The sequence below is a fragment of the Phasianus colchicus genome, chromosome 6 (genome assembly GCF_987193195.1).
Source record: "Phasianus colchicus chromosome 6, bPhaCol1.hap1.1, whole genome shotgun sequence".
Taxonomy (NCBI): Eukaryota; Metazoa; Chordata; class Aves; order Galliformes; family Phasianidae; genus Phasianus; species Phasianus colchicus.
Window position 1 is genome coordinate 33,222,041 of NC_143441.1, and position 27,666 is coordinate 33,249,706.

General features: G+C 37.9%; 1 protein-coding gene across 4 annotated transcripts in view; it reads right to left on the minus strand.

The window, feature by feature from the left end:
* Positions 1-27,666, minus strand: part of ITGA8 (integrin subunit alpha 8) — a 101,211-nt gene that overhangs the window by 15,650 nt on the left and 57,895 nt on the right. For 2 of the 4 annotated variants that reach the window (XM_031614496.2, XM_090142873.1), the window contains 6 exons: positions 23,514-23,593; positions 20,400-20,480; positions 16,749-16,854; positions 14,973-15,131; positions 9,534-9,659; positions 6,596-6,709 (listed from right to left, as the gene is read on the minus strand). In XM_031614496.2, the coding sequence (XP_031470356.2) occupies positions 6,596-6,709; positions 9,534-9,659; positions 14,973-15,131; positions 16,749-16,854; positions 20,400-20,480; positions 23,514-23,593 (666 nt within the window). Of the gene's footprint in view, positions 1-3,782; positions 3,906-6,595; positions 6,710-9,533; positions 9,660-14,972; positions 15,132-16,748; positions 16,855-20,399; positions 20,481-23,513; positions 23,594-27,666 lie in introns of all 4 variants that reach the window. The other 2 variants (XM_090142872.1, XM_090142871.1) reach the window with 2 other exon arrangements.

Below are 27,666 nucleotides of genomic sequence, written 5' to 3' on the forward strand. Positions count from 1 at the left end.
TACCTTTTAAATGTATGCTTAGGGAGCTCATTAGTTTGCTTTCTTTGACCCATACCTTCAAAAATCTGCCAACAAGGAGTAGCTTACATAAATGCTGAGAGTAGAGGTCATGCAACTATTTGCTCTTCTAGAATATTTAAAAAAAACTTCTATTACTGCGTGCATGGTGAAAAAGTGCTATTTGTACTAAGATGGCAAGCCTGCGCTTTTGAAAAATATAACACTCCCTTGAAAACCAACACCTCATCTCTATCTTTAATCCTTTAAACTTGACATACCGTATCTTTTAAAGGACATATATCATTTAAATGGAGTATTTTAAATTATAATAGAAGCAGCTACTTCTTGTGATTTCAGATCACTTTAAAGTGATTTTAATGGTTATCAGTTTAAGATATTTATTTTTCCATAAACTTAACCTAATGTATACCCTAGCACATCTAGCAAGATCCTTATGTTCTCCTCTTGTTAACATTTTGACATTATTTTGGATAACAATAAATGAAAACAAAACTAGTCCACACCCAAAAGAACATCCAGCTGGCTCAGCCCAATGCCAAAGTCTCTCTTTCTAGCCTTCACCCCAAATAAACAACCAAATCCAGCATAATATGGTATTTTTGGCCACACACCGTTTTCTTTTTTACTTATTTTGTTTTCTCAAATAACAACAATTGTTTGACATAAAGGCAGATTTCTCTGACTACTTCCTCCTTTTGTTATTATTGCATGTGTCCTGAAGGACATTGCATCAGACTGAGGACTAAAAGTCATAAATTTGAATTAATCTATTCTACTTCTATATATGGCCATGGCCTGTCTATGGTGATAGGGACATACAACCTCTGTCAGTTCACCTTTGCTCTGTTTTCCAGCCCTCTACAAACACCACCTGTGCAACACCAGACAGTTCGCATGGCCCCACTTCACCGTCTTCTGCATCTGTGTTACATCGACTCCTTGACAGAAAGACACTGACTGGAAAAGAAAATTCCTACCATGCTAGGAAGAGCTTCTGAATTCACCAGAAATAAAATATGGAGAACCTCAACAAAATTCTCATCAAGGAAGTGATGTAATTACTGCATGCACTCTAACAGCAACAATAGCTCCACGTGCTAGGCAGTGAAGGCAAAGCAGATGAGAGTACTGGAGGACTTCTAGCTGAAGGTCTCAAATGCCGTGGCTCTCTCTCATTTCCTATGCCCACTGGATTCCCTTTTGTGTCCTTGTACAGGTACAGCTTGAACAGAAGGGGTTGTTCCTATAATGATGGGATGTGAGGCTTCTTGAGCTAAGGAGGCAATTGAGTTTATATTTTCATGAATTTATATTTATTTATAATTTATATTTTCATGAATTCTCCAAATACTAGATTGCCAACTCTAAACCTTGCCACTGGATTCTGAATAAACAAAGTCCTCCTTAAGTCTTTCAGGTAACGCTGTAAGTATATCCCCTTGGGAGTGATTTTTGGATTCTGCATTCTGAGAGGGCAGAAGGAGTGCTGCTTAAATCCTGATTTGGGTATGTACCCTCCAGAGAAAGGAGAGCCTTCAGGTAGCACTCTGCTGGTTAGTGCAGCTCAGTTTGTCTTTCTGAGGTGCCCCACTGTCTCTGTATGCTCAACACCGAGCCCAGGTTTTGGATTCCAGTCTGAAGCCAGGCACTTAACAGCATGAATGATGCTGCACTCACAGCCTTTATAATGTGAAGCCTATACTTCCATATTTAGGCCTCCGAAAAGAAATGGGAGCAGTGCATGTTCAGAACACTGAAAAGAGAAGTGTTTTACAGAAAATACCAAACTGTGCTTTGGCTTCTAAGGGAGCACCAGCTTACACAGTGGCTGCCATCTTTCTGTAGCTTTTGAGCTTTCTCTGATTATAACCGGATTTTTCTCTCTAATACCAATTAAAGCTCATGCAGTTGGGGGTGCCAAACTCAAATATCTGGGTCTCTGTAAAAGCCAAGAGTGAAACAATACAATTAACAACAGCAAAAAGAAAATAAACTCAAAGCCTCTTGGGAAACTTGCTGACCCTCTATTTTTTTTCACATTGCTGCTTCCCCAAGAGCCCCAGAAGATTGTTATCACTTGTGAAGAATTTTCAATACGGGCTAAAACAGCAGCTAAGGATGAACTGATTTCCATTGCCCACAAGGCTGTAAATGTCTGAAGTGCTTGGAGCCTGGAAGCATGTCCTTAAATCAGACACATGGTGCAGATTCACCATTTAAAAATTCATTTTCCAAACTCCTGAGCATTACATTAAAAAGTATCCACTGAAGTTCAAAGAACACTGGTCAGGATCCCCTTGGATCTCCTTCTGATGAGTCAGGAATGCCACAATTAGACAAGTGGGGACATCATAGTGCCCTAACACCACACAACATAACTGTTTCTCTTTTGCATGAATCAGGCCACTATTTGCTAGATCAGCAAGTCTGAATCCAAAAGTCAGCTTTAGTGGAGGGTTCACATTTACAGGCAGGCTTTGAAGTTAATCCAATAAAGGTCTGCGATTCTTCTTGGCCTTTGCACAATGTCTGCCTCTATCTTTGTTGGCTGCTTGGGAAGTTTGGGCTGCTTTATTTACTCAAACGTGTCTACTCATAGCATATCATTTAGCTGTTATTTGCTATGGGAGTTTGGGCTTTAGGGTGAGAAATTGCAACTGTCAAGAGGCAAAGGGGTCAGCTGTTGCCAAATAATCTAAGTGGAACAGGAAGGAATCACTCACTACAAGATGGATCTTCTGTGGCAACAAAATACACAGGCTCATCCACAGAACTTCAATGAGAAACACGGATTATTTCATCTGAGCATTAATCAATTCAAATTCTTACCAGGTTTGCAGTAACGTATCTATAAGGAGACATTAGCATGTCTGTGAGAAGAAAATGCATACTGACAGTTTGTACTCAGCTTTAATGAGCACAACAGTTTTTCCACAGACCAGCATACATTCACCTGGATTATAACACAGATGTGGAACGCTGCATGGCACCACCATCCTGCCATCTTTGGCATATGAAAATATTGTGCATTAAGTGCATGTACAAAAGCATTTGGGATGTTGCTGTGGAGAGAGTAACTTCTCTTCTGAGCCTCTGCACAAAAGCATTAGTGTGGGGTCATTGTGTCCTGGCTCAGCACCACCACATCCTGACTACTTTGTCTGTATCTTAATCCTCATTTTGAATCTGCAGATTTCAGACATTCTCACAGCAGCAGTTTTCTGAGAGGTACTTTACTTTACTTTCCAACTGGCATAACTTTGGGAACTAAAAGTTTACAGACTTACCAACAGCAAAGAATGCCCTTTTTAGGAAACTAATTGTGTTCTATCGTCTTTTATGGCGATGGCTGACTAAGTGTTAATTTTAAAAGGGGCTTTGAAAAAGGCAACTGTTTTGAGGTGAGTGGGAGGAAGGCAATCAGATCCCACCACACTATTTGCCCTCTCTCTCTCCTCAATATATGTGTTTGCATGTGAAGCAGGGGTCATGTTATTCTGGCAGCTTTTAGACATAAATGGAAGGATGCAACAGTTCTCAGGGGACTGCCGGTTTTTATATGGAAAAAAATCCTGTTGCTGTTAAGTGGAGCTTTCTGGGCCTTTATAAGGCCTGTAAGCTACTATCTGAAGGAAACAGCAATGCTTCCTGAGGATATAGATAAAATGTAAAATCCTCACAGCCCATTAAAAAAACAAAACAAACCAAAACTTGTTTGATAGCAAGGGTATACAAGGACAGTGCAGCACCAAAAGATGTACCTGTATGGGTGTGTGTCAGGGGGTCTCAGCACTCACTACAGGCAGGCTCATTCCCATGAGGATGGGGATCCACCTCTGTCTCAAGCTCACTGTTTGATGGGAGATTGTCATAGCAAGCAGGCTCTGTAAGGGAGAAGATGATGCTAAAGGGATTGCAGCATCCTCCCTGGCACTGCCTCTGTGTTTGTACACAACTGTGTCCCAAAGCGCAGCTGTGACCCTTCTTCACCACTCAGATCAAGTCAGTAGAGAAGGGTGTTCTGAATCAGGTCCATAAAAAATCCTCTTCAGACACTTCTCTTCCTTGCCCCTGTCCCTGCACTGTTAGAACAGTAGCTCTGGCATAAAACTTTCAGATGACTAAAATAAAGTGAGTCTCACTGCCCCCGTAAAACCACACCACTAAGTTTCATACAGTTATCCTCTGCCTGAGACAAAGTTAGGTCTACTGTCTAGAAAAGCTCATATTTAAACTTTTAAAATATTAACTCTTCCTTCAGTGTACATTCTAGAAATATATTCTGTCCATTAGGAGATACTAAGAAAAGGAGACTTTGTGTCTATTGTAGCCAGTTTCTTCTAATGTTATACATCCTCTGTCACAACAAAAAGCTTAGAGAACCACTCTCTGTTTCTCATTAAATTTGTTTAATCTCTTATAGTTATTTCCTGCTACATACAAAACTGGACTCAGAACACTCAGGAGACTAATTCCTATGCAATAGCTGTAAGTGGCCTAGAAAACCAGGGTCTAAGATCTATGCAAGGGATGTTTATTTACATGTTTTGTTTTTAACAGGACAAAGTTTTCTGCCCTTACAAATTTACTTAGATTTCACCTGCAGAATGACGGACAGAAATACCTGATTATATCCTAAATGTGACAGGTCCAGGTCCCAGTACTGTGGCTCACAAAGGGAGTTAAGCTTTATCTTTTGTTTGGTAAGATGAAGAAGGTTCACTTGTAATATTACTTGGATACAGCGGTGATCAAATTTATCATAAGTTGTTCTAGCCAAAGATAATCTCTGCCTATCTGGCTATCTCGAAGTGTTAGGGACAGTGAAGTAGTTGGGCTAAGCTCTTAAATGAATTTAACAGGGGCTAGCCAGTGTGCAAAGGGCCCACCTGCTCTCTGGTTTCTCCAGGGAAGCAAGTTAAACGAGGAAAAATTTCTCTTTTTTCACATTTCCAGAAAATGAAAAATTAACTTCAGTGGTGTGAAGACCTCCACTTAAACCTCCTGTTGGAAGCTGAGCATTCTGTTCGCCTGCTAGGGTAAGAGGCGCTGTGGGGATAAACCGTTCCTCTCCCACAGCTACAGAGAACACAGGAAGGCTACTGCCCTCTTGGTGGAAAGTCTAGGATTCTAAATTCCTTGAAGAAGGAAAGCAATAATCTACCAGTTCCATCACAATAGGATCACTGTTATTTCCCAGTAACAACAAACTGAAATAAAAATTTCTCAGTGTACTGTCCAGAGCTAAAGATATTTACTCAAACCCAAAGCGCTGATATTCTTATTGTTCTCTTAGCACAGTGCTTAAAGGTCTTATCTCTAAAGAAAAACAAAACTTTCAGAGAAGCACTACAGCAATGAAGATCTGAAAAATTTCACATTTCAGATTGTGATATATATCATGGGATTTTTTTATTTTCAAAAAACAAGACATAATAACTTTATCTCCTCCATTGCATAGAGAGAATTCCCTCTGAAGGACCTCGTAAAAAGACAAATCCATGACAACCACACTGTACTAAAGTCATGTGGCCAGCTACAAGTTTACAGCTCACAGCGCAATCCCTCTGCCTTACATAACATAAATGCAGTTCTGAGAGCAGGTGAAGTTGGAACTGGAAGAATTTGGAAGGAGAAGTTCATTTTTACTATGCTCTACACTGCCAGTTTTTTAGTGGTAGGTCACAGGTAGTCTCTACTTGAATACTATATGTCATATGGGAGACAAAAGTAGATGATCTTTAAGGTCCTTTCCAACCTAAACCATTATATGATTATACGATAAGAACTTGGTACATTTTCCTCTTCCCCACTTTAACAGATAACGAATAAAAATTTATTTATAAACTGGGCACAGTGTATACCATCTACAGTTCAGCTCCTAGAGAGATCTTCCACCTGGAAAGATGTGAAGAATGCAGAGCACCCCAAAGAATCCTAAGAGATGATTGACTTGGGCCAGTCCAGGAAAGCAGAAAGAAAAGCAGTAAAGATGCTTAAAAATCATCGGGGAAGATCCAGGAAATGAGTTTGAAAGGGGCTGATAGGTGAAGGGAAAGTAAGGAGCACGCACATGACCTGAACAGGAGCTAGTCAGATATCACCTTCAAAGGAAGGTCAAACTCACAAGGTTTTGCACTTAGCTCACTTAATTTCATAGTTTAAATTCCTAAATAACTAATTATACAATGAACAAATGTAAGAGCAGCCTGGCTAAGATGGTATTTTACAGTTTATAGTTAGAAAGATTATTGTGGTGGAAAGAGACAATCAAAAACAAAATGCTCACCCACGTCCTAGGCTCACAGTGGAAAACTCCAAAAGGAGGGATCTCCATAAAAAATCCTTCCCTGCTGGCAGTCAGCCCTTAAATGGGGTCTAGGAGAGGTTCAGCCAGGCTCCACCCCTTCTGGTCACACAGCTGAATTGCCTTCACCTGTGCTCCCAGGGCTGACTCAGTGCTTGCCTCAGGTGGTCAATCAGTGGTTCAGGCTGTGACTCAACAGTTCTCAAACACTAAACAAATAAAATATGTAGGGAGCTGTGTCTATAGAATGCTTTTTGTTTGCATTACCTGCAGGAAAGTTTCAGCCCATAGTCGGGACCTGATTTTCAGTGCTGCGCTCTTCCCTCTTTCCAGTTGTCCCACATTGCAGGAAATGAGGATACACTTCACATTTGTACAGTTCTGGGTATAAAACAAAGGGAAGACATACTTTTGTTTTCAAGATGAATGAAATCACTTTCAAATGCTCTAAATTATCAAAACAAATGGACTTTTTTTTTAAAAGTTAAGCAGTCTGAAACCAGTGAGGTAAACTAATATAAATGAGATATATCATGAGCCACTGTGAGAATATAAACCAAGAGGGAGATTGTGTTTGTTCCTTCAGTGAATAGAATCAACTACTGTAGTAATGAAAATAAAAGTAATAGCTTTCACCAGTCTAGTCTGCAGAACTCTTAAATGTCCAGGTACTCATCAATCCTTTGAAGCATGCATTCTATCTCTATTGATCATTTTGTCATTTCAATGTGTATTTTTTCTGTCCTCTCTGTCTGAAGCCTACATTTATGTTCTTAAATCTTTTCCCTCTTCCAAGTCTTCCAGTTTTCCTACTGATATTTACATTATAGCAGCCAGAATGTTTGCTAAGATCCATTTGTTGCTTTATTTAAAACTCATGGCCTGTGAAATGCTGCTGATGAGCAGTAATTCTGGCTTATACATAGACATGAAGACAAAAGTAAAGTCAAGTAGCTCAAAAGCATGTACCCTGTTATAGTCTGCCAGAAGAATGTCACAAAAATTGCTAAAAGCTGACCGGAAGTCATGGAAGAGAATGAGCAAAGTCCCATGGGAAACCCCAGAAATGATAGGGTTGCTTGGAGTATGAAGGAAGGCAGATCTCATAGAAAGACAATTATAAGTGTGTTAAGGTTTGAAAAAAAAAGTATTATTGTACATATACAAATGAGTTTTACCTGAAAAGTTTTAATTTCATTCCAGAGGAAGGCTATGGTTTTATCTGACTCATATTTTTATGACAAAGCAGAGATTCCTTTTCTTATGGATGTTTTTTATCAACTCTCCTGGCAGGAGATCTTGTGACCTCAAAAGGCAAAGGTTATTTCTCACAAGCGTGTTCCTCTGGGGGAGGAAGAATGGCTGCACTACCAGAGCCCATACTTCAGAAACTGAGATGATGGCAGACATAATAGGTTTGAAAACATCTTTAAGGAATCCTGTATCTTTATAGACAGCTTTCCCCACAAATTCTACCTTATTACAAGTTAAGTAGAAGCTAAATACTTATGCACTGTTCTCAAAATCTGCCTGAAAATGAAACTGGAACTTGCAACTATTAACTTTTTTTTTTTTTTTTTTTTTTTTTTTTTTAATGAGGAGTTCAGAGTATCTGTTTATTTGGCTTTTCATAAACATCCTCCATCCAGATTTATTTATCTTGCAGGAAGGAGGAGAGATGTATTCATTAATCATAGTGGCCAAAACAACATATTAGCAAAATAAATTATTAGTATGCAAAAAGTCTACTTTTGGCTGACATCCTAGGGCCAGAACACATATTTCTATGTAGTAATGCATTTAGTCCATAGTGATTTTTCAGAACACTGTAACAGTAGAACTAATGGAAGAATAACCTAATGTTTAACAAACTGTACAAACAGCATAAGAAGTTCTCAGAACATTTTTCATTTCTGTGAAAATGTTTTAATGAAAATTAGAATTACTTATAATTTCTGAAGAAATATAAAATTTTGAACAAAAAATTGCCTTTCGCCAATCAGTCATTTTCAACAGCAGCATTCACTTTCCATACATATCCTCCATGAGTCAAAATTTTTAAAAATACATATTTTTTAATCTTTAGTAGCCAGTGCTGAGGGCAGAAAGAATTGGGACCAGTTTCTAACAGAATAAATGATACATTAACTTATTTTTTATGTCAATCCTGAAAAAGCCTTGCTATATATTCATGGTAGGCACTGTACCCAATCCCATTCTGATCTGTGCTTATCAAAAGCACATTGTACAGGAGGATTGCTCATCACATGTGCCAGTTTTATATTCCTGCATACTCTCAGCCTGCATCAAGCAGCTGAAAAATCTCTGCCTCGTATTTTAAATTGAGTAATAAGGTGCAGACACAGTGCATACTTACAATGTTGGTTAACCATTCACAGTTGCTACAGTGATTTCTATGTTGGCAGCATATGAGCTTAATCATTGAGGAAGATAACTGATAATTAAGGTATTACTGAAGAATGGATTAAGTGTTTTGTGGTATTGACTGGTATGTCTGAAAGCCCAGGCATTTTTCCTTCAGCCTCAGAGGAATGATGCTTTCCTGGGCATTAGATTGATGAAAGAATTACATAGGCATCAACAGTGATTACTATTTCAAATGGGTTCATCAATGCTTTTTGCTCTTAATTACATTATGGTGTTCATTACTTTCATATTCTTTTTCCTGTTATAAAAATTGCCAAATTAACTGTCAGAAGCAGTGTAATTATTGCATTACTCCAGAACACCCACATCTATGAGGTTCTTTTCTTCCTACCAAATTCTAGTGATGTCAAGGAATCCAAATATGAGCCTGTAGTAAATAGCTTAATAAGAGACTGCATGACATGAAATAAACTTTGCCAGAGGTTCATAAAAGTAAAAGGAAAGCACTAACTGCTCATAATTTTAAACACCTCTGCTGCTGGTTGGAACATTAAAAATGTGGTGGCTTGTCCCATCTGCCTTGCTCGTGGTGCTGGAGGGGGAAGGACTCTTATCTTTCCATTGTATGTAAGTTCTTACTGGCAGGACCAAACATGCTCCAAAGTATTTGTATGTCAGAGCTGTTACTTCACATGAAAACTTTCATTTTAAGCATGAGGTACTTTTTATGAGTCTATAAATAAACTGCAGTGAAACCGACAGCCACCGAGGCTGCAATGCATTTATAGTCCCAGTGTACAGATTTTAGTCAGCTCACCAGTATTTTTGCAGAGTTCCTCCTGTACGGTTCTGCCATGGCTACCTCCCTTCTTCTGATGTAATGAGAAATTGTGGAATTATATAAAAAAGCAGCAAGTTCAGGAGTGTCCTGTGGAATAGCAAACTACAAAGAGAAAAAAAAAAGTGAACATTAATGATATATCCATACAATGAATCTAACAGACTGGTTCCCTTCTCAGAGGTTTTCAATTTTGCATTAACATTGTTTTTTCATTTTAACAATACCAGTGTGAAAACATACTGTCTTCATTCAGAGTATGATTAGCAGTAGCACAGCAACACATTGCTTGGCTATAGGGATTACAGTAGATGACATTTTTTCACACCGTACTTGACTCTTGGGGCCGGATTCTGTTGTCTAAAAATGGGATAAATTCAAAATCTGGTCATTAGCTCACATCAGAATCTGCCTATTGCAAGATAATGATTTTACCAGCATTACCAGAAAGTAACAGGAATGAATATAAATCTGAATTCTAGCAGCACAGCTTTTCATCATTGTTATTTTTTTAATAACAAGTTTGTATAATGTAACAGTTTGTTCATTTTTAATCTCATATTAAAATGCATCCTACTTTGCTTTATCTTCAAGGATTTTTGATCTCTGAATGAAAGCTGGTTTTATTGTCGCCAGTTTGCCTTTAATCTGTACACAGAGCATCTAAAGCTTCTTTCAAGAAGCCTCAGAATGACTGGAAATTCAATCTCTGTGGAGGAAAAGGTAAATTCTAGTTTATGAGAATCTGATTGTGTCAAATCTGAATAAAATATAGGTTGAAGTTTGTAATAAGATCTCAAAGGAACTCACCTATGCATAGCAACTATTCAGTGGGCGCCTCAGATTAGAAACAGCTACATCAGATCTATCTTTAGAATCATAGAATGGTTTGGGTTGGAAGAGACCTTTAATATCATACAGTTCCAACCCCCTGCTATAGGCAGGGATACCTCTCACAAGACCAGGTTGCTCAAAGCTCCTCCATTCAGCCTGGCCTTGAATGCTTCTAGGGAAGGCATCCACAACCTCATTGGGAAACCTGTTCCAGTGTCTCACCACCTTCACAGTAAAGAATTTCTTCCTAGTAATTAGTCTAAATCTACCTCCTTCCAGTTTAAAGCCATTTCACCTCATCCTGTCCCTATCCGCCCTATCCCTCCCCAGCTTTCCTGCAGGCCCCCTTCAGGTACTGGAAGGCAACTATACGGAAGGCCAGGAGCCTCTCCTCCAGGCTGATGAGCACTAAAACTCTCAGTCAGCTCTCTCAGCCTTTCTTTAAAGTTCCTTCAACTTTAACCTCTGAACACAAGTTCCTAAAGAACATGTTAGCCATGTTGTAGCACAGAAGTGAAGCTACAGCTAAAATCCCACAAAACCTTCCAGAGACTAACGCTGTGCTGCGCTGGGTTCAGAATATTTGATTAAAATTCTACGGCAAAGAGGGAACAGTTTTAACATTGTCTGAGATCTTCAGTGAGAAGCATCGTTTGCAATAAGGGAACAGTTGAGTAGCTAGCCTCTCCATGTGATAACGTTGGAATTTTCTTTCCAGGATTCTTTCACCAGGATACATAGACTTCTATAATGATGACAAAAAAACCCACAATATAATGACATGCCTTTGAAGAAGCCCTCAATTATATTCAAAGACAACTGATACATATGTAGATCCATTAAAATACTTGATCATTTTTACATTTACTTTTTTTTTTTTTTTAATAGGTCATAGTGTGTCAGCATCTTTGGTAGTGAATTATTTACAGTTAAGCTTGAAAACAGCCCAGAGGGACTATGAAAAACATTAAAGTCTTCTGCAATAGTTTAAAAGCAGAGTTCCTCTAATAGCCTAAATATTCAGATTAAAGATATCAGGTAAAAGATAGCAGGTTAAAAATCTTATTTTAACTGTCTTGAGCCAATAGCACAGGACAACTCTGTCTCCACAGCCATTCTATATGGCACATATTTCGCACATGATGCCTTACTTGAAATAGATTCTCCTTCTCTGCAAGGCCTATAGTGGCCTTTCTTGGTTTCCCCACAGGGAAAACTGTACTGTGAGCCTCATCATCTTGAGCAGATTTCCAGGTATCTCCTCAATTTGTCATTCAAAACCCAGTTTAGCCTTCCTCCTTTTCTAACCTCTGCTGCAATGTGCAGCATTCTATCAGGAATGTTCAGGAAGAGGACTTTTTGTGTCCCCACATCAGAAGTGGCACACACTGCTGAGAGCTCTGCAGCACAGAGGACACAGCCTTGGGACTATGTCAGAGCCTGTCAGCAAGTGCTCCTTACCTACATGGTGGCTTTACTCCATGTGTTCTGTGCTGTCCACTGCAGTCAGAAACCACTGTCTGTTCCTCTAGTATTTACAGGCACAAAAAAACCTCATAAATACTGGATCAGGCCAAAGGTCCAGCTTGCTGAGCCCTTTCTCAACAGCCCTGCCTTCAAACAGATGTGGAAGGAAGAGCAGGAACAAGGCATGCATTTGCCATACCCTCTTCTAATAACTTTCAGCTTCCAACTTAGGGACTTCCTGATGCAGATGAACTTTCTGTTCATTTAAAAATCTTCACTGGCCTTCTCTTTTGCAAATGTGTCCATTTCTCTTCACATAAACTTTTAACCCCAGCTGCTTCCTCTGGCAACAAGTTCCAGACATCCAATGCCTGTTGCACGAACCACCACTTCCTTCAGCTTGCTTTGAATCTGACTGCAAGCTTCACTTGATGCTCCAGTTCCTGTGCTGTGCACACATGGCATTCCTGTGCAGGAGCAGGCTGAGGGCAGTCAGTCCCCCACCACGCTGTCCCCGCCACTTCCCATCTTGTAGATTATATCTGTGCACAGACTGAAGCATCCTAGCATACTGAGCTCCTTTGTGCAGTGAATTTGTTCCATATATTCAATCAGCCCTCTTCCTTCTCTTCACACCATTTCATTTGCAAGATCAGTAATTTTATTATCACTACTATGAGAGAAAGAGAAGTTACAGAAAGAGAAGTTACAGAAAAGCCCCTAAATAGGACTCTTCCCATGTGTGTATAGGTTTACGATCAAAATTTATCTTTGGGAATGAAACAATGAAACTTGATGGAAAGCTTTCTACAAGACAATAAATTCAACAATGGGAAGCAATACACCACTTTAATTGAAAGTGAACAATCTAAGTAATTTTTAAGGGGAAACACCCAAGCACCCTAAGAATGCAAGGTTCTGAAATCCAAGAGGAGCCAGGCATGTCATGTCCTTAGCCTTATTTGGAAATCGAAGCCAGACAGCCTGATGTTTATACAAACCCCCCCTATCCTCTTCCCATCTGAAGCAGTACATAAGCATGAAGTATTCAAAACCAATTGTGTATTCATGATGTTCAGTGCTCTGAAAGCTCTGAAAGCTAAAACAAGGAGAGGATGTTTAATTCTTGCAGTAATGACTGAAGTTATCTTCTGCTATGACAAACAGACTGTGATTTCAACAAGAAATTTCACACAAGCCTCACAATTCTTGTTTAGGTAACAGATGTAACTATTATCAAATAGGAGAGGAAAAGCAAACTCAAGAAACATAAAAATAATAATCAAAAAATACATTGCCCTGAAAATGTTATTCAGAACTTTGGCACTATTCCACTGACAGGCTCTGCCTTCCTGACAGTAGTGTTCCCATCCTGGCTTCTAAAGTGAAACTCAAAGCAGCATTCAGTAGTCAGTGGGAAGGATGCTGAACTCCTTTACATTACTTGCAACCTGATCTGAGCAGTGGCTTTGAGATCCTAGGGTTGCAAATATAAATTGGGCAGGTTGGCTTCCTGTTCCTCACTGCTTCTAAAAAATAAGTGCAAATGAGGTGCAAAAGATCATAGAAAAAAAATATTATTTCCAAACTTGTTGTGTTTTGCATACAAAATGAAAACATCTTGAGTTTCTCCTCATTTCCATTTCCATCCTGTAGTAAAACTAAATGGAAAGGGAGAATCCTAACTCTTTTCTGCCTTCCTTGAATGAAAGTTTAGGCATAACGTGTTTGTTATACATGATTTTTTTTCTATATTTTTGTGATTATATGGTGTATTTCTGTTTCTGTAAGCAAAAGACTTGTCATGTAGCTCCTCAAATGGAGAGCAATCCTGTTGGCTAGAAAGCTGTCTCCACTTCTCTCCACTGTACTCAGCTCAGCCCTGGTTAGCAGAAGATGTAGAACAGTTTAAGCATTTGGAATGTAGCTCTCTCCACAAGATGTTTAACAGACTACTGGTTACACTTGAGAAGTGGCGCTTATTCCAGAAGTGTCTGGAATCAGTTATGCTTAATAAACTGGATACCTTGTTTTTGATGGGATAATAAGTAAAGCTGTGCTTTGCTAAATCTTCTGACTTTGAGCCAAACCCAGTTCTTTCTGCGGGATCTGCCATCACAAACACAGACCTTAAAACAGGCTTTGAGACCCACTGCCTATCAGCACTGTGCTGAGGAGGCTGTGACCAGGCTGTTCCTTGGTCCTGCCACCTCCAAACTCTGAGATCTGCAGTTGTGCTACAAAACAAGAACCACGTCCATGGAAGGAGAAACAATTTGGACAACAGAAAATGCGTAGGAGTATCAAGAAAAAACAAGTGGAGGATTTTTTTTCCCTTTTGATGGAACAATTACAATAATTACAGAACCATTACCAAGTAGAAAAGAAAACAAAAAGCCTGTCATGTTGCCACAAGGTTGCAAATTTTATGAGTTAATATTAAGGCATAAAAATAATTGTAGTCTGTAGGAATCCTTTTATCAGGTAGCAATACATGAAACCATTTCTGGAGTATACTTGATGCAGAATTCCAGTTGCTAGTTTGTTTTATTTGATATTCAAATAATGTTATTTGATATATCAAAATCATGATCACTTTAAGATAGGTAAAAAGATATATAGGCTTTTAAAGTGACTCTTGTATAGAGTATACTGTCTCAAACAATGTTGAACTTAACCACACTACAAAATATAGTATATGATGATAAATATATGCATCATATACTTAGTGCAAGGAATTAGTCCCTGTCCACAACACATGCTGCAACAGACTGCAGTCCTGCAGAAACCCTGTTTATCCATGGAGGAACCAGCAGTGAAAGCCTGGTAGCAGATACGGCCAAAAGCACCCCGTGCTGCACTCTCAAGCTATGACACTTAATCAAACATACAACCTTCTGCTGATAAGAGTTCGTTCCACAGCACATATCACATAACGCAGTTGCCACACTAGTCACATTCTGGACTATCTCTAGTTTGCTTTTTACCCATGAAAATGATCTCAGGGCTATTGCAAAAAATTTCCAAAAAACTCCATCCCACTGTGAAGTTGTAGGCAGAGAAAATGCAAGCAAATGTAGACAGGGATGGAAATAAAAATAACAGTGGGTGACTTACATTGATTTGCATTATATTAATAGGAGAGCTTGTTTGACAGTGCAGTGGTCCATGCGTCTGAATATGTAGAATGTAAAGAAGAAACTCTTCTCGACTGGACACAGGCCAACCGACATGAAGAACTGTGTTGTTGATGGCACTTGGTCCTATATTGTGAAGCTGGGAAACAAACATTATCAGTGCTGTCAAAGGCAGAAAATAATAACAAAAAACGCATCAGTCATCAGTTTGATATTTCCAAATTCTTACATCTATAATCCTGAAGTACTTTTGGAAAGAGGTATAGATTATTATCATCATTTTATTGATGGAAAATCTGTGGCAGGCAGTGAAAAAGAACCTTCTCCTATTAGTTAGAAAGCAAATCTGGGAGAAGATCTTTTTTGTCTAAGATTGTTTTGAAAAAAGCCATCATCTTTCACATTTTTTCCTGTGTATGAAAGACCTGAAATGACCTAAAAAAAAATACCCAACAAGACCCAAACCAAAACAGATTAGCACTGTAAAAATATATACAACACCCAGAACAAAAAATACCGAAAACAGGCGAAACTTCATGACACAAAAGAATCACATTTCAGGTACAGTGGGGCCTAAAGTAATTTTTGTGATTAAGAACTCTATTTTCAGCATTTCTTAGTTAAATTTCCCAAGAGAAAAAGGAACTACTTTTCCTGAAGTAACATCACAAAAGAGCATTATTTTCTGAGGAAAACAAAACAAAACAACCATAGAAATTAAAACATGGGATGTTAAAAGTTTTCTTTTAACAGTCTACAACTTGAAAATGTCTGATGACTGCAAGAGGTTTGAGTATGTGCTAGCACTGGATTCGAGAGCTACAGAAGCAGAATACCACGAAGCTTAACTCAAAGTTTCTGGAGAATTGAAATAGTTCCCCTCCCCTCCTTTTATTTTTCTTTTTTAATGTGCAGAATTTTATTACTGCTGTGCTTTATTTTTAACCAAACAAAAACAAAACCCACTTTCAATCTTACACCTTCTTCAACAAGGAGGTTTTGTGCTTGTGTTTGGTATTCATTATGCCTTGCTGTTATCCGTAAACCACGAAAGAGGCTTCCTGAATCACCACAAATATTGAATGACTATTAAAATATGTTTGAAATCACATATTTTGCTCCACAAACAGGTGTGTGAGGTAGGAAGACTTGTTAGATTTTTCAGTTTAGGGAAATATGTTAAGATGAGGATAAAACAAGTAAGACTTTATATTTTGTAGTCTGATCCACTACATTTCATTACATCAAGCAAATTTTAATCTTACACTGTCGGTTAAGCTCTTGAGCACTGATTTGTGAATTGTAACCACATGTGAGGCATTCTGCTTTACACCCTTGAATAAAGGTCATCCATCAGATTCCAAAGATGCTTTGTAATCCATACAGTTCTTTCAGGACACTTGTTTCTAACCCGAACTCTTCTCCTCATAGCTTTTAATGAAAAAACAGCCAAGTCAGTGAAAATATTTGATGTTGGCTGTAGTGAGCTTTTAAGCACTACTTTTAATTCTTGCCAAGCATCCTAAATATTTATAGATCTCTTAAATGGCAAAGGCAGATTTCAAACATAAACTAGTGTCTCCTTTGCTAATGTGAAAAGGGTTGTGTGTTCCCAGATTAAGTATGGGTCATGTTCTGAAGTGGGAATATTTACATATATGGCTTTATCTAGATGCTGATAAAGACAATAATTCAAATTTATCAGGATTTCACTGGGAGCAGTGTAAGGTACTATGTAATCATATCTCATTATTACCTCATAGATATGTTCAACTAATGGACCAATTTCTTCTTCTTTTGTAGGTTCATCTTTGGGCTCCCAGTTGTGAAGAGGCAGAACAATTTGTGGTGGGTGAGAGACTCTGTAATACATAAAATGAGTGAGAACAGTGGTCAGCTGCATTACGTTAAAAAAAAAACAACAAAAAAACAACCACAAACCTAAGACCACTATGAAAGGGCACATTCATTGCCATTAGGAGAGGTTTGCCTATTGCTATGGAAGCAACACAATGCTTCATAAAGTACTGCCCCATCCTCACAGCTACTGAGGGTGACCATTTAGTTCCATACTTCTATGGAGAGGTAATTCCTTCCAGACAACCAAATGACTTTCTCTACTGGCAAAGAGGAATGCAGTCTCCTGGCATTCACATCACTCTCACTGATGAGGCATATAAATACTTCACTTACAAAACTAGAGTAATGATACGTGAATAATATATTTTCACACTTAAAGCCTGCATATACTCAATGCTATGCATTGTCCTTCCCTACAAAATCTTTTTTTTAAATATATTTATATATATAAATATATATATATAAATATATATATACATAAATATATATAAAATTCCTCTGATCGTGAATTTGCCTTATACTGTTCCTTTAAAAAAACTAAAAGGCAGTAATATACCCCATTTTATAGGTTGAAGAAATGAAGAACAGGTAGGGCAAATGACTTCCATAAAGTTGCAGTGGAAATTAGCTTATCAAGAAACTGAATTTAGAGCTACAGCATGGAACCTTACTCCAGGCTTTCCTATTTGTTCCTATTTGCAAACAAAGTGACAGATAGGGCATTGCCTGAAACATCGTTAAAATATTCACAATGAAATTCGAACATAAATGAAAAAAAGAAAAAAAGCCAAAAAAATAGTAGTTTAGAATTCAACACCTTTATTTATTTCTCCTATTTTACCTTTCCCTTCTGTGTCTGATTTCAATAAAGGACTAAATAGTCTCCCGTTAACATTTCCATTTGAATCAGAAGCATTATTTCCCATAACAAATGGAAGCTCCCCAGAGGGGCTTCATTCAGATGCTAACTTTAACCTTGCTAAGTTGTTGAGAGCTTGGGAAATCAGATCCCAAGAGTTTCTTTCAGCAAGGGAGGTGAGTTCTGGCCCTGGCATCTGCCATCTGCTGGTAATAGAAGCATCCTAGGTGCAAAAGCAGTAGGCATTACCCTTTTTAATTAATTTTTTTTTTTTTTTTTTTTTTTTTACAATAGTCAGCTCTCTCTTAGGTTTGCTGGCTTTCAGATTCTTTAGCTTAGAGGAAAGGCTGGGAGCTTGCTGACAAAAAAATTGTCAAAAAACTTTTTTTCCCCACAGTACAATATTTGAGTAAAACGATGCACTTCTGTTCACTGATGTTAATTCCCTTTTGCTTGAGTCAAGTTTGTTCCTTAAGGAAGAGAACAGAGGAATTAATTCTTTTGTTACAAATGCTGACATTTCTATAATAGTTTAGGAGGAAAAAGCGTTCCCACTTTCAGCTCTCATGTCATATACAATGAAATAAATGTCCGATAACATTTTCTACAGAATATAGCTTCTCAAACCACGTGGGATCAGAGAGAAGGACAACTTAATGCCACCCAGCCAAAGTACAAAGCTTCATGAAATGTTAGGCATTCTGGTATATCCTGCTAGATCTAAATGTTCCCCAGAATTCAAAATTCTAATTAACTCCTACCAACAAAAATGTCAGAAGACAAATTTACAATCAAAACCAAACAATAAAGAAAATAAAACATGTAGTAGGGAAATATTGGTGGTAGGTTTACAGTTGGACTGGATGATCTTGGAGGTGTTTTCCAATTTTGGTGATTCCATGATTCCTGTATTCTCTACTCAAAGTATGTCATTTCAGATGAGGTACTAAGTCCAACTTGTTCACAGATGAGGTACTTAGCCTAATCTTTCACAAATGGCTTCACTTCCAGTAAGAATTTAATTACAGATTGTCTTTGGAGAGCGAGACCTTTCCTGTGTAGTTAGAAAACCCATGACCTTTAGCTACCACAAAACTTTGCAAAACACAATGTGTACACAGATAAAAAGAAGTAGGCATAAGGTTTCAAAAGTCAATGCTTTCTATTTCTAATGCTATCCCAGCATAGTGTTTTTCTCATTTACAGAATTACAAAGTGCAACTGTAGACGTGCTATTAAAATAATCAAAAAGTGTATAAAAATGTGCACTTTTGTTTTAATAGATTTTATGAACATTGAAGTAGTAAAAGCGGGTCAAATTAAACAGAAATCTAGATTTTTTTCCTAGACTTCTAGGTGCTAATAATCAGGCAAACGTGACCACTGAAAAATAAGATGAAAGAAATAAGTTCTACAAAAAAATTGTTACGTGCGATATGCAATAAAAACTCTGCCTGGTGCAGGTCCTTGCAGTCCAAATTCCTTCCTTCCTGCATCCCTCATAACTCTACAACTCTTTCAGCAGTGGAATATCATGGTTACAGCTATAAAACACGATTTTTATAGAAAAGAAGAAGTGAGCAGCATAATAAAATCTTAGTTATCTGAGCAACTACTCATTGAATGAACTAAGGAGTTATCCCAAATTGCCTTTAAGGAGAATATTGGAGATTGTTTTCTTTCTCATAGAGATAGCATTTCTGCATTTACTGTGTAAGTATATATGCATACATGCTGATGCAATTTGGTAACTGTAGTCTTAGTGCAGTGTATAGTGATTGTAGTCTCACTTCATCCAACCCTCTGCAGAGCAGTAGGTGAACCAGTGTAAGACATTTTCCAGTCCAAATGTGGACTCAGACTTTCTTTTATTTTCATCTAGGAAATAATGAGCAAATAATTCCTGTGGAGCTGTATGCTTCAATATCTCTGAGTAATAAGCAAAATCTGTCAACAAAGCATTTGGAATGTTCCCTTGTACATGCATATTACAGCTAAAATGAAAACCAAAAGACTTATGAGTAAAGAAACTGGAACTCATTCAATTAAATAACTCCTCTGTATTTAACAACCTGTTCCCTAGCTGTGCAGGGAGCAACTCCAGCCTCTTTTTCCACTCAGAGACACGCTCCTTTTAACAGCTGAGGTTGTTTATGCCATTTTTGGTGTCAACCTATCTATTTACTACAGAGCTTCTCATTACAAAGAATACACAATGGCACAGAAATAATACATACAAAAAGTGTGCAAAGAATATAAAATATTTTTAAAGTATTTATGTTAATATGATGAGCAATATCACTGAAAAAATCAGAATCTGCAGTGAAGAAAGCAGCCCTTACAGAAAAGTCTCATTAGGCATTCATAACCTTTTCATTACAGCACTGAAACTCTGGCCATTCCTTAACTTGGTTGTCCACCACGGCAGCACCCAGCACTTGTTCTCTTCCAACATTTTCTCTCACATCGGCAGCCCACCAACTAACCTCTGTGCTTCTTACTTCCTCAGCTTCTAGCTTTCTGGTACTCACTGCCACTCATTTTGTGTTCTTGACTTATTAATATGGCATTCATCTTTCCATCCAACTCATTTCTCTATCATCACTACTGACTCCACAGCAATCACTGTCATCTCTGCTCTTGACATAAAATAGTTCTGTTTCTGAATTGAAATGGTGGAACACTTACCCTCTGACCTGCACCTGAGCCGCAGCAGTGATGTTGATATGAAGGTTAACTAAATTGCTGGTGGAATTAACCTTGTTAGAACTGGAAAAGATTTGTACAAAGGTTAAGAAATATTTTTTTTGGAGCAGAACTTTAGACTGTTATAGATACAGAACTGAACACCCACAAGGCCCACAGTTAGGAAGTGATGCCACTGGACATTATACAACATAGGGCTTGTTACTGCCATTCCTCAGGCTTTCTTTGGGAGATTTGTATTTTAGTTTGATATCATCTGAGTTCATTGCACATTTCATAATATAGTCAACTCAAACTACTTTTAAAGAATCATATGCATGGATAAAATTATACAAATTTATTTTATTCAGAATATCATTTAAGTTTCCTTATTCAACTTGGCTATCTGTATGAATAGGAATATTCTAACAGAATACGAGGCTGTTTCATGCACTGGAGGAGGCAATGTTAATGAACAAGATGGGCTTTGTTATAATTAAATTTGCTTCTGTGACTCTCCGAACTTGTGACTTCTGCATAACAGAGTCTTTAAAGAAAGAAAAAACAAAAGTAAAATAAATGGTTTCTTTCCTTTTTTTATTCTCTCCCCTCTTCAGTCCACATTGCTTACACTATAATTCCCACAGATCTCTACATTTAAAGCATGGTGCTCCCACTCCTTTCATTGTCTTTTCTTTCTACCAATCCTTATTAGCAAAGGTAGTTTCACTTCACATGGCCACTTACGTGAGTATTGGCCATTCATGTAAAGAACAGTTTGCACGGTCAAATTCATGAAGACAGAAAAAAAAAAAACCAAAAACTTAGAGATTGAGAGTATATTTAATTATAGGATCAATGACACTAAGTTAGGAGGTTTTACTCAAGCAAGCATGGAAGCACTTCCTTATTTCATGGAGACTAAGTGTCTATTGCTGTCACAGTTTACTGTTATCACATCTGGGTAGCATCAGTCAAATGGAAACACTCAGAGGAGGCCAGCATTCCCAGCAACTGACTCCTGAGGAGGAAAGGGCAACAGTGCTTTGATCCAGGCTTTCTGGTTACAGATTGCTAAAATTAGGAGCAGCTCTAATTTGTTTGTAAACTAATGCAGATTCCCCTCAAACATCAGTTGAACTTTTGATGTAATCCTCTTACAGCTATTTTTTGAGCTACAGTCAACATTTAAAATTTGCTTTTAGGTAAAAAAATGACTGTACCATTAATTTGTTAGTATAATTTTTCTCCAGTTTCTATTACGATACTACTTTCCATAGTGTTAAAATACAGATTTTGATCACATATATTTGATATTCAAATTCTGTTTGTGTATTATGGTATTTTGTAGAGAACAAAAAAGTTTAAATAAAGGTGCCAGGACATCTCTCTTGCTACCAAAATCCACATCAGAAAATGAATTCATTTTAGGTCATTTCATTTCCTTTTTTTTTTTAACGTTTGCTTTTTCTGCTCTCTGAGGAGAAAGAACGCATGAACAGCAGTGCTGCTTGGGAAGCAATGCACAAAGGAGTGTACTTTCACTGTAGGGAACATTCCCTATGCAAGAAACTTATTTTTTCTTAAGCAGCTGGGTGCTACTTAGCATTTTGATATCAATGTGTGGAAGCTGTCCTGCCTTTTTGGTAGTCCAAAAGGCTTTCTCCTCCTACATTTCAGTCAGTAAATATCATGGAGGATGTATGAGACACTGCTGTCTCTTGAAGCTCATACTTTTTGCTCATCACTTTTTCTACCAAAGTGACCTGCTCTCAGTTTTCACTAGCTGGAAAGATCTAGTTTTCCCAAAGCTCTGAGCCTATTGGGTTCCATTAAAAGGGGAGTGTTGAGAGCCTCTGATACACGTTTCACATCAATAACTGCATTACTTGCATTAATGACCTGATGATGAACAGTGTATGGAGTGAGGACCCACAGTATAGATATTATATATATTTTCTCTCTCTCTCTAGAGGTGCCCACACCTGGGTTAGCAGCCATGCTCCCCACAGAGCACTGAGTCCTGTCCAGGGACCCCTTTGTCTTCTGTGGCATTGCTGTGCACTTCCCAAGTTTCTGCACGTCTTTTCCCTCAAGGGTTACATACTGAAAACATGACTCCAACGTTTTAAATGCCTCAGTTATTTAACAAAGGCAGCATGATCAAGGCCCTCATTAAAGGCCAGACATTAGTAATTAAGTCTCTGAGTGTGGGGCAGCAAGGGCCCCACCAGGAACTCCGGAGTGTATTTGATGAGGACAGGGGTAGCAGAACCACGGTGCCCTACTGAAAAACTCCCAGGTTTTGTGTTTGCTGTGATCCTAACCAGCCTGACCTGTGCTTTTTGGCCCCTAATGGGAAAGGATTGCTCAGCAAAAAGCAGAAAGTTTTCAAGCAGTAATATTTCGTCCTCAAAAATGGGGAGGAAACTAATGGAAAATGACAGATTCACATGAACTGAACTAAAATAAATTTTTCTCCTAAGGACATTAACTTCAACTAGATAGTCTATAAAATATGAAGCATTTGACTATGAAGAGACATCTTCACATACGCCGAGGCAGCAAAAATCGGGCAATTTCATTTAAAAAAGATAAAGAGTAAATCTAAAAATATAGATATAAAAAAAACCTGAAAACATTTTTAAGAACCAGAAATATTTTAAAATTCATCTTTAAAGAAAAAAAAAGAAAAAGTGCTGAGCAGATTTTAACCACTCTTTCCTTTCTCGTTGTAAAGTAGGGGCATTTTTTTTTCCACAGGACGGCATGTTTTTATTAAATACAGAACTTTGTTAAAAAGTGATCATTATTCATTAATTGTCAAGTGGAAAAACAAGTGCAAATTTTGCGAATCTGCTGAAGACCCTTCGACTGCTGACCAAAATCAGTTAACCTAATATTTAACAACATAAAGTCCTCAGAACAGCTCTAAGACTTCTGTAACTAATAAATTAAAAGCCAACAACACTCCAGCTCTACATATCCTCCTGAAAAAAAGCTACCAAAGGTAGGCCCATGAAATACCTACTGATGCTGAAGAGTTAAATTTCTTATATGTTGAACTTCAGACATCAACAGAATTTAAGTACCCATACTCTTGATAAAACTTCTAACCTTTTTATTTGCAGCTCAAAATTGATGCTGAAATCTGAATTCTCAAAATGCTGAACAGAAAACCGGATACCTGTAGAGAACTGGGAAAGAAACAAAATTAAGGGTTAGTTGATCTTTTCACTTTGAGAAAACATTATTGTTTAATGTTGAGTTTCACACACTTATGTAGGGTACTGTTATTTTTCTTAATTACTATGAAAGAATGTTATTTTGTTATTTTCAGGAGAAAAATACCATCCTGCCTGTGTACATCGCCAGATGGAAAACTTGTACAGAGGAAAGACCAAGTGGAAGACAGCAGCAGACTCCTGAGAGCACAGCAGTGGGCCCTTCTCCCAGAGTCTTTGCTGTACGTTGCCAAGACAGAAGAACTAACAGCTGTTTGGCACCTCTACTCTGCCTCCATCTATGCACGCCTTCGTCCTGCTCTCCGGGTCTTTCCTCTGTTGTCTCTGTACTGTGGCAGGAGCCGCATGCTTTAGGTGCTGCAGGACTGATGGATCACCTTTTTCTTTTAGAGGTTGAAGTAGCAGAATCACGATGTTTTGATTTGATTTGGGTTTTTACATTGCAGCTTCTAGCAGCCATAGTTCCGTTAAGATGAACAACACTTCAAAGTTATCCTTGCACTTGAGCTTACCACAAATTGCAGCTTGTGACCACAGAAGGCAGAGTGTAAAACACACAGCTCCCCAAACTGAAGGGTGTAAGGGCTTCCATCCGTGCTCCCCTGTGTTTACATAGACCTCAAGCCTACAGATCCACTTCTTCCTCTTGCTGATAATTTCCATTTGCTTTGCAAAACAGTCACAGAGTAACAAGCTAATTCATGGGCAAATGGAATTACAGGGCTAGACATCGAAGGAATATATATATCAGCATATGGTGGGGTCTCTGCAGCCTGCTTGTCAGACACGGTTACAGCCTTGGTATGCAAGTGGCAGAGAAGGAGGGGGAGATGCCATCTGTCCTCCACATTAAATTAATAAAATTGTACTGCAATGTTTAAATTAATCTTTTTAATTGCCTCATTTCAACTGCATATGTTTTGAATCTGTTCATTTTTGAAATGTGAATTCTGCATTGAGGCTGACAGCAATGTACACAGTCTGTAATCTTGTACAACTTCCCCTCCCTCTTGCCTCCCGCACTGCCTGACAGTGAAATTTCCTGCCAGATAACTTGCAGACATACTTTCTTTTTCAAAAAAGATGATTACTTATAATCCTGTTCTCCATGGGGAGAAACAGTCTTTCTGAGAAAGTCATAAAAAGGTACCAGGAGTGAGGACATCAGTTCTTCATCCCTGCCAATATCTGACTAGATTACAGAGGAAAAAAAAGAACCGTTTGCATGGCGTGCTTCCTTAGCATATGTGGGGCAGCACTGTAAGCAACAGGACACAGCACAGGGTACAGACTTCTGTTTTGGACCAATATTCAACATCACTGAAGAAGAGGAGGGATTTTTCTCTGTGGGTGTTATTTCATATTTTTAAGAAATTTCTTTTTTTCCAAGCATTATTTTGTGTTAAATCTTGTGTTAAATCACTTGCAGCAGTGGATCACTGAATATGAATCCATCTGCTAAATGAGACTTACTTCCTTCAATTGCCCAATGCTGGAAGCAATTTGTTATCATTGAAAAAATGGCAAATTCAAATCTTTGAATTCTTGTAATTTTAATATCATAGTAAGAGCTAATCTCTCTTTTTTTAAAATTCTTTAAGATGAAAATATTGTGCTGATTAAATTTAGCAGGAGATGAACAGCTGACTTGGAATACAGAGGTAAGATACTTTTTATGACAATTTTTTGAGATTATTTCAACAACAATTTTATGTTCCATTCAACTTTAAGAATACATTATGATCTTTTTAATCCCTGAGATAAAAAATGTCAAATATTGACTTCAGCTTTTGTCTTACCATTTTTACTGATCAGTCTGCATAAATTTGGTTCTATTTTTGGCAGAAAAAATATTTGATGAACTAAATATTCAATCTTCCTGACCTAGGAAAGCAGGCATGAACTGCAGTTTTGATGACCTATTATACCTCCAACATACCAGGTTTAATCCCTTATTTAATACTGAAACACAGTCCTACTGTATGAATGTATGAGTCTAACAAGCTACAGATGTTGCCTTTGCACAGTAGTATGACTGTCGATGTCAAGTAGTCCTTGACACTGCAATGAATAAGATGTTCACATGTCCTGACTCAAACCTCACTGAGGCCATTTGCTCGAGCATGTACCCTAGTGTCACAGGGGCTCCTTATTTTAGAAGAATATTAGTTTTATTGGAATAGTTTAAACTTATTTACATTTTTCATGTGAAGTTGGTTTCATTAAAACCATAAAACCAATTTGCCATGTTAAAACCATCATGAAATACATGACATTTCTGCTACTACTGATAATGTTCAGCTTGTTATGCCTAGCAGCACCCAGGAGCACACTGAGAGACAGATAGCTAGCTTTTCTTCAAGTATCTTACAGTGCATATTAAGGATAAAGCCTCCGTGCTCTTGAAGAAACAGGTTGGTATGTACCAAGAAATAAGCAAGATCTTCCAAGCATTCCAGTCTTCTAACCTAATTTTCATTCATTTCTACTCAGTTCCAAATTCTACCAAAATTTTTAATAAAGCCTACAATTCACTTGCTAAGGTCATTCAAGAGATAATAGTAAGCTTGTCAGTCTGATTCATTTCACTGCCATAAATTAAATGTTTTGAGCATCTTTCCTCTCTGCCTGTGAGATGGTATCTCAGACATTTTGTTTGCAGTCTGGGTCACATGATGGTGTGATTTGCTTTCTTGTTTCTTTTTAACATCTTTCTTAGCCATGCAGATAATACTGAAAGGATAATTACTTTTTGTGGGCAGTAAACGATCTTAATGTCATGGAATATCAAATAGTCAGAGATACAGCAATTCTGATGACAATGTTGAAGAGGTGTTCTATAGCCTGCCACAGTAATATCCTATGGGTTTCATCACAAAATTCTGACATAATACCCATAATAAGAAATTGATCTTAAAGTGTTGAAGAATTCCAGGGTGCTAAAAAGTCATTACAGTGAGTCAACAGTTAAGAGTTTTAGGAATGTTTGATTTTGACCTAATCCTCCCTTCCCACTCCCTCACAATTTCCAGAGTCCCCTTTTGACTGAGTATTTTCAGAATAACTGATCTGCTGCCAAAGTAGAATTGCTTTGTGAAATTGGAAATGGATCAGAGCAGCCTTTCATGATTTATGCAATTTGTATGAAGGGTTAGTATTTTGCTGTTGGAAGTACGTTTGCCATCATAAATATGTTTGGCTGAAAAATCTCAAGTCCTTTCACCTTTACTAAGTTTCCAGGAGAGCTGGTTTCAAAGACAAAGTCAGGTTTTAAGTTTTCACCAACTATAGTCAAACATTTTTGCCATCTGGCTTTGTGATGCTCTATCTTCATATGCCTAATATTTTTTTCTCATTTTGGTAAAAGTCCTTTTTCATAAAACAGAATATTCTTAAACATTTGGAAAAAAAAATGTTATGAACCCTGCTGTTTTATTCTGCTATTTTATTTTCTCTCTTTATGATATATTTTGTTTAGGAATAGTAATAGTGCATTTATGGCCTTCAAAGTACTGAATCTGATGTAAAACAAAATTAGTTACACCGTAAGAAATTATAAGGGGACAGGTGAGAGTAGAACTGCTTCAGTGGCCACCAAACAATATTCCTGAAGTCTTCATACTACCAGCAGTTTGGGTCCAGTATGATGTACTAACAGGGCTTTGGACTCACAGGGAAGAGCAGAGGAGCTGTAGTTTAACATCTCCCCACTCAGACCATTGCTTTTTTTTGTCTAAGACAAAATAAAAACCAAAAAAGATCTGCTCCTACACTGATAAACAATGGGGGTACCTCCTGTGTTCTGACTCCCTTTCATCTTTAAAACCCATCGGTTTTTAATTACTTTCTCAACCATCATCCACAATGTTCTTGACCACTCTTGTCCATATCCTGCTCTGAACTGTTTGTCATGAAGCAGGAAGAAGCGATGACAATCATGGAACAGACAGTACTTTTTTATCTCAACATATATGTCTAATCCTCTTCTGCTCTCCATCTTCAGTCATTATATATTTCTAATTTTG